General features: G+C 38.2%; 1 protein-coding gene across 4 annotated transcripts in view; it reads left to right on the forward strand.

The window, feature by feature from the left end:
• The window catches only part of Ccnj (cyclin J), a 17880-nt gene continuing 10153 nt past the window's right edge, over window positions 1–7727 (forward strand). For 3 of the 4 annotated variants that reach the window (XM_010620867.2, XM_010620869.2, XM_010620870.2), the window contains exons 1-3: window positions 1–46; window positions 620–729; window positions 6964–7174. In XM_010620867.2, the coding sequence (XP_010619169.1) occupies window positions 661–729; window positions 6964–7174 (280 nt within the window). In that variant the 5' untranslated portion in view covers window positions 1–46; window positions 620–660. The other variant, XM_010620868.3, reaches the window with a different exon arrangement.

A 7727-nucleotide genomic window follows, 5' to 3' on the forward strand; every position in this document is an offset into this window, starting at 1 on the left:
AGCCCGCAGGCCGGCGGGACTGAGACTGTGACGGCCGCGGTTCTGGGTGAGGGATCCGCTGTAGACCGGGCGGCCTGGATTGGGCGCGGGCACCCGGCCGCCGGGGCGAGGCGCGGAGCTCTCCGGCTCGGCCTTTTGTTCCCTTTCTGGTGCGGCGCAGCCGGGTGCGTCCCTTAGTCCCGGGGAGGAGCAGGCGCCAGGCGGGCTGTGGCCTTCGGGCCTCTTGGTGTGGGCTTTTCGTCTCCCACTGGCTGGAACTGGTGTGCCCTCCCCGCTCCTCGAGATGGCAGGAGGGTTCGAACCCAGGACGCCGGGAGCCTTAGGCGTTTCCACAGCTGGCGACCAGGTCCTTGCTTTAGCACGCGAGGCCCGAGTTGCACCTTTCTTGCAAAGCATCTAGTGGGGCAGCTCCCCAAGTAAACCAGTATCTCCAGAGTGGGTAGATCGAGTCTTACGTGTGGCGTCTGGGGATTGTTTTGGATAGGTGCCGGGTTTAGGATGAGTCAGGTGAAGATGAACAGCCACACCGGGCGGCAGAGGTCGCACCTTTCGGGGAGGGGGCGCGGAGGGTCGTGGGCAAAGTTGCTGGCTGTGAGCGGACCTGGGGCGTGTCTTTCAGACTGAAGTTACAGCGTCTGCCTGGGCGCGCCGCCGGGTCCCATGGAGCTGGAGGGGCAGTGGTGGCGAGGACAGCTGGCTGCCGACATCCACCAAGCGCTTCGCTACAAGGTAATCCTACTACCCGACCTCCTGTGTGCGGCTGGCGCCAGTTAGGAATCTCAGTTCCCTTGAAAGTCTGGTCAGGTTCTTTACTACTGTCTTCCAGCCCAAAAGACTCGATCGAGCTTTGCTTATTTGACTAATTCTTAGTTCCTTCCCCGGGCATATCAGAAGAACCTGCAGCTTAAATGAGGAGGTGTGTTGGGGGTGTTAGTTGGGAAGGGAAGATAGAAAGGAATAGCCCAAAGTTCTTGCTGCCAGGTGGACCGTAGCATTGATCTTGTATTTAAGTTATGCAGCATTTACGTCACATTGGTACATTACTAAATTCCTCAGCCTTTCCACTCAGTTGCAGTTTCTCAGTTTCTTCATCTGTAAATGAGGAATCACAGAATGTACCTCATCGAATGGTGGTGAAATTTAAATGTCAGTACCTTACGGGGGCTAAGAATAGTGTTTGGCATATAGTAAGCCAAAAAAATAACTGTTATTACTTGCCCCTTAAGATTTGGAGCAGTTCAGAAATTAGCCTTAAGGTGAAAGGAATTAGCTACTCCTTCCTGCTAATGTTAGAGATAGAAAGTAGAATTGTTTACTATACTTATGAATATTGGAAAAAATACTCTTTCTGGCTTAAAGTCTGTGTGTTGTGCTCATAAGTTTTACTGCGCATGTCACAAGTCAGATTAATAGGACTGCTGTGCCTCTTTGAAGACCAGAAGAGAAACCAGATCCAAAATTATCTCTAACTTAACTCAGTTTCACCTAGGATATAGAGAGAGCCATTTGTTAAGTGTAGAAGATTAAGAAGCAAAACAGGTGACTCTTTAATAAAAGGAATTCTGGCCCTTGTTAAGAGATCCTGGGATGATGATAAACTTGTATGTTGAGTTTTTGGCCAGGTTTAGTAAATTAGAAGATCTAATTCTGATTTACATTTTTAAAATTGTACCATTTTCTAAAGCTTGAGGTTTCCAAATGCTGTTTACTATTTGTGGCATTCAGTTTCTTACGCTGTAGACACCTTATGCCCCCAACAGCACTGTTTGTACCACATAAGAGTTTTAACTATGGAATGGTTTTCTAGAGCGTTGATGAGAGTTATAGATTTTCCACTTTGAAAATTGCCCAGACATACTTTTGCTTTTCTTTTTGACATACCATCTTTCAGTTTGAAATGTTCTTTAAAAATATATATATATAAATAAATAAATAAAAAAGAAATGTTCTTAAGTGTCAACCTTTTTATCCCTCTAGGATGTGATAAAATTAATGGTTAATGATGCATATATTTATATATTTTTCAATTGATATAACACCTAAGAAATCTCCATGATTTCTTTTTTTCTCATGGAGTTTATTGGCACTTTTTAGGTATACAGTACAGTTACATTCATCATTGGGATCTTGTACCTTTACACGACAGGTCTTGGTTCTCAATTTTTCCCCATACCCTCCCTTTAGCCCTCTTCCCTCCCCTATTTACAAAGATTTTGTTTCCATTTTTTCATTTTCTCATATCATGATTTTCAATTCTTGTATTTTATGAGTAGATGATTTTAATCCTGAATAATTATGAGTTAATTTTATCACTTGAGTTTAGATTTTTTTTTAAGTTCAGATTTGTTGAATGCTTTGATACATCAGTTTCCAGAGGTTCCAAGGAATAAAACAGCTCTGCCATTTAGATGCTCATAAACTATCAGAGGACAAGGTAGCACAAGTACTAAAGGAATGCTGCTGAAAGTTGTCACAGGCCAGCTGGAACATAATGCCCTGGGTTGTCTTTATCTTTAAGCCTTGTGTGGACCATGTTCATCATTTGATAGACTGGCTGCACTTTATAGAGAATTTATGTTAATTGGTAGGACTTGACATTGCAAAACTGCAGAGACCACTCTCTGTAGTACATTGAAATCAAGGAAGTCAGAGTAAACTTTTCTCATAGGAAAGACACGTTAATTTCATGCTAATTGATGATTTAATTGGATAGTCATCTGTTTATTCAACATGTCAAATACTCACCATGTGCAAGGTACTATGCCAGATGTTAGAGCAGTAACTGTGTAAAAGTCTTACAGTTACCATTCTGATGTGGGGTAAAATGTCTTATGTTTAGACTGGAGGTTTGTGGAGAAAGTAATTTTTTTTTTTTTTTTTTTCGTACCGGGGATTGAATTTGCAAGGCAGGTGGTGGAACCACTGAGCTAAGTCCCCAGCCCGAGAAAGTAATTGTAACCAGCGTTGTTCCTGCTTGGAAAGAGTGAAAATAGAATGGATACTCTTTGGCCCCAATACTAAATATACTGTTTTGTAAAATAATTTACCATTCCAAAAAACCTATGAAACAAGTATCTTTTTAGATACCTGTGTCTCGTTAGTATCAAGTCTGTTTGGGAGAGTATTTTTGAGAGGCTTCATGAGAATTGAGAACAATTCCAACTTTGTGAAAAGCACTAAGAAAATATCTATTCCATAGAGTTGTGCTTAAACTTCTGAGTATTTCTTCTAGGCATTTATTTCCATCCTAGCTGGTCAGTGGCACTAGGGTGGTGAGTTTTGGGGTGGTACGCTGATGAAGACTTGAGGATAAAGATGATGTATTCAGGCTTCTCCCTTTTTTTCATATGGGTTGCTAAGAACCAGATGGAAACAAGTGTTCAGTTCTAAGGGATTTGAAATAAGCAACAGAAGAAACTTACAGTTTTAGAGCAGCATAGTCATTCTGATGCTTTTTAACTGTAATACCTGGACATTTAAAATTCATTTGATGGCCCTTGGGGTTCCTGCTCCTGTTTTTTCCTTTGCAATATTAGGGATCAAACCCAGAGCCCACTGCATCCTAGTCACTGTATCCCCAGTCCCTATTGTCTTTGTTTCCAATATAATTGGTAAAGGTTAACATCATGAGCAATAAAGCCCCTTAGGATTTTCCAAGTATGTATTCTAGTGGATCTGTCAAGTTCAGCCCTCTTTTCCTAGAACGCCCAACCCTGGCTTTGTTTTTTTCACAAATTCCCATTCCTCTGAGCTGAGCTATATCACCTTCCTCATTGTTCTTATAATATGCTGTGATTACAATGTTGTATTCTAATCATCCATGTATTTTTTATTTACTTGCTAAAGAGAGGCTTGAGACTTCTTCCAGCTACAGTATCCCCTGGGTTTAGCGCAGTGGCTGCTACATGGGAGATGATTAGTAATATCACATGATGGCAAGAAAGAAAGACATAGTTATAACCCATCTGTACCATTGTAAATATCTGTAGAAATAGTGAAGGAAAAAAGAACTCCAAGGGCTTACACAAGAAACTAATGTTCTCTTTATTTGGAGAAAATTTTGTCTCAGTATTTACTTTTCCTATATAAACATTATAAACATAGAATGACCTAATAAGTTAATAGGCCACATGTTTGTTTGTTTGGTTGGTTGGTTGTTTTTTTTTTGGTACCGGGGATTGAACTCCGGTCCTTGAGCTTGCAAGACAGGCCACCAAACCGCTGAGCTAAATCCCCAGCCCAAGGCCACATGTTTTGGGCCTTATTATGTTTTTCTTATGAGCTATTGTATTTTTCCTTTGATCTATTTGTTCATACATTGGTTTTTTTCTGACAAGTTCTCCAACAAATCAGTTTTTTGTCATATGTGACAGAATTATTAAATATATCTATTCTCCCCATTTATTAAATGCCATTGTCATCGTATACATCATTTATCCAAGAAAATGGAATGTCTTTCTGTGTATGTAAGTCTTCCCTAACTCATGAGGTTTATTTTCATACAGTGTTGGCATATATAAATGTATTTCTAAGTGTTTTCATTTTAATAGTTACTATATATGAAATACTCTATTTTCTAATTGGTAATTAGTATACAGAAAAGCTATTTTGAAATATTTACTTTGTAGCCAGCCATCCTACTGAATTCTTACCGTTTCTTTTTATTCTGTTAATTTTCAAGGGTTTTCTGGATAAAAATTGTACCATATGAAAAAATATGTTCCTGAAAATGACTTTTGAATTATATCACCTTCCCCAGTGTTTTTATAATATGCCGTGATTACAGTATTCACTTTTTCTTTCTATTTGAATTGATTGGTATGTACAGAATAATTATTAGAACTGTTGCGGTAATGGGCACTAGAATAGTAATCCTCCTATTTTACCTTTAATTGAAATACTGCTGTTAAGTTTCAGATCTTATTACCTCCTTCCATTCGTTCCTTCATCCAAGATATATATGCATATGTGTTCTTATTTCTCGCAGGGTCATTTTTATTTCAGATGCTGTTTTGGCATCTGTCAAGATGAATGTGCATATTTAAGTGTGAATCATCATTGTGACGTACTGTAATAATATTCATGCCATCCAGCCATCCTTATATTCCTGAGATGTACTACAGTTGATGATGAAGTACTTTTTGGATGCATTACTAAATGACATTGGCTACTATTTTATCTATCTTAGATAGTATTGAATTACATCACTTTTAAGTGACAGTTCAGTGACACTGTATACATTTACATTGTTTTGCTAACATTACCTTTCTCCATCTTTATAACTTCATCTTCCCAAACTGAAACTTCTTACCCATTCAACAATGACTTCCCAGTCTCTCACTCTGTTTGCTATAATAACCATTATTCTACTCTACTCACTGTCCCTATGAATGTGGCTGTTCTAAGTACTTCATGTAAGTAATCATACAATAATTTTGTGTTCAACTTACTCACTTGACACTTTCTTTAAGGTTCATTCATGTGGCACATATCAGTTTTCTTTTTAAAGCTGAACAGTATTTTGTTGTATGTGTATGCCCCATTTTGTTTATCCATTAATCTGTTGATGGGCATTTGGGTTGTTTCATCTTTTGGCCATTATGGCCATTATGTATAACGAATGATGTTTTGAACATAGCTGTACAAATATCTGTTTGGGCCTCTTATAGTTCTTTTGAATATATTTCTATAATGGAATTGGTGGATTATTTGGTAATTCTATATTTAATTTTTCAAGACACCTCCCATATTATCTTCAGCCACTACTTGATTTTATATTCCTACTAGTAATGCATAAGGTGTCCAGTTTCTCCACACTCTTGCCAACACTTGTTTTAATGGCAATCTGAATGAGTGTGAAGTGATATCTTGTAGTGCTTTTGATTTGCATTTCCTGAATTATTAACATTGAACATCTTTTCAGGTGCTCGTTGACTATTTTATGTTTTCTTTAGAGAAATATCTGTTCAAGTTCCTTGCCCACTTTTAGGTCAGGTTATTTAATTATTGAGTTGTAGTTCTTTATATAATTTAGATATTAACTTATCAGATACATGGCTTTTTTTCTTTTTGTACCAGGGATTGAACTCAGGACCTTGTGCTTGCAAAGCAGTTGGTGGCACCACTGAGCTAAATCCCTGGCCCTAATTTATCAGATACATGATTTGCAAATACTTTATCCCATTCTGTGGGCTGCCTTTTTACTCTGTTGATATGTCCTTTGATATATAAAATTATATAAAAGCACAATTTATCTTTTTTTCTGTGCTTCTGATATCCTATCCTGTGTTACTTCCTGGTATTCTTGGGGTTAATTTCAGTATCATGCTGATCTTATAAAGTGAATTTGAAAGCTTTCCATCTTTATATTCTTGAAATATAAACTTTCAAATTTTTAAAAAATGTTCATATAAGATTGAATGATGATCATGGGAAAACATTTAGATGTATGAAGGATAATGACAAAGGAGAGATCATAAAATAACTAAAAGGGAAATAAGATTAGAAGATAGTAATAGATGAGTGCTGGTCTCCACATCCCTGCCAGTTTAATATAGTAGGCAACATAGTATGATCATGTGCACTTAATCTGTTACTGTCTAACCAAGAGCTTTGATCTTCGTGGTGGAAGGTAGGGATGTATGTATGTGTTGTTGGTGTTTGGTAAGAACATTTTTCTGAAAACGCCTGATGGAGAAAACAGAATTCTCCTGTAAATCTTTGTAGCATGTATCCATTCCATGAGGCAAGGACCATTTATAAATGGTCACATCAGAGGAGGTTAAGAATGAGGAGAGAATTTTTGTTTTAGATTAATTTTTAATGCTATTTATTATCTTCCCACTCAACTTTTTCATTCCTCTGTACCATTCAAGAAAAGTCCCTTTTGAGCACTTAAGTCATTGTATTATGGGGATACTTCTACAAATTATATCAGATTAAATGTTGTTCCTCTTGCTTTAGGAGCTGAAATTGCCCTCCTACAAAGGCCAGTCCCCTCAACTAAGTCTCAGAAGGTATTTTGCTGACTTGATTGCCATTGTAAGCAATCGCTTCACGCTCTGCCCTTCTGCCAGACATCTTGCTGTCTATTTACTGGACTTGTTTATGGATCGCTATGACATCTCTATCCAGCAACTACATTTAGTTGCACTTTCCTGTCTGCTTTTAGCAAGTAAGTATGAATCTGATCTGTATGGCTAGACATTTTTATTGTTTATATGATAAAATTAATTTACATAGAACTCAGTGAATTATCACCAAATCCCATTCATTCCAACTTATCACTACTGGGAAGAATATGTTGAAAGTGCTTCTTGGCACAATAACTGTTAATCGAGCATTAAGAAGTGACTGGAGTTTTAAGAATATGTATGTAAGCCCTAGTGCTGAAGATTCTGATAGAAATACAAAGTGTAGGTCATCACAGGTGTACTGTGTCAGAATCTACACAATGGAACCTGAGTGTTGTCTAATTTTTTAAAAACCCCAAAGGTGATTCTGATGTACCTTTCCAGTTGGACCTTTGTTTTCAGTCAGTGGTTCTGCTACCTGCATCTTAAGTACAAGAACCTGAGTTTGATCTCTGGTACCAAACAAAATTAAAAGAGAGGGCCAGGGATTTAGCTCAGTGGTGCTGCCACCTGCCTTGCAAGCGCAAGGACCCAAGTTCGATCCCTGGTACCACAAAAAAAAAAAAAAAAAAAAAAAAAAAAAAATAAAACAAG

The sequence above is a fragment of the Fukomys damarensis genome, unplaced genomic scaffold, assembly GCF_012274545.1.
Source record: "Fukomys damarensis isolate Sample0158 unplaced genomic scaffold, DMR_v1.0_HiC HiC_scaffold_8, whole genome shotgun sequence".
Classification (NCBI taxonomy): Eukaryota; Metazoa; Chordata; class Mammalia; order Rodentia; family Bathyergidae; genus Fukomys; species Fukomys damarensis.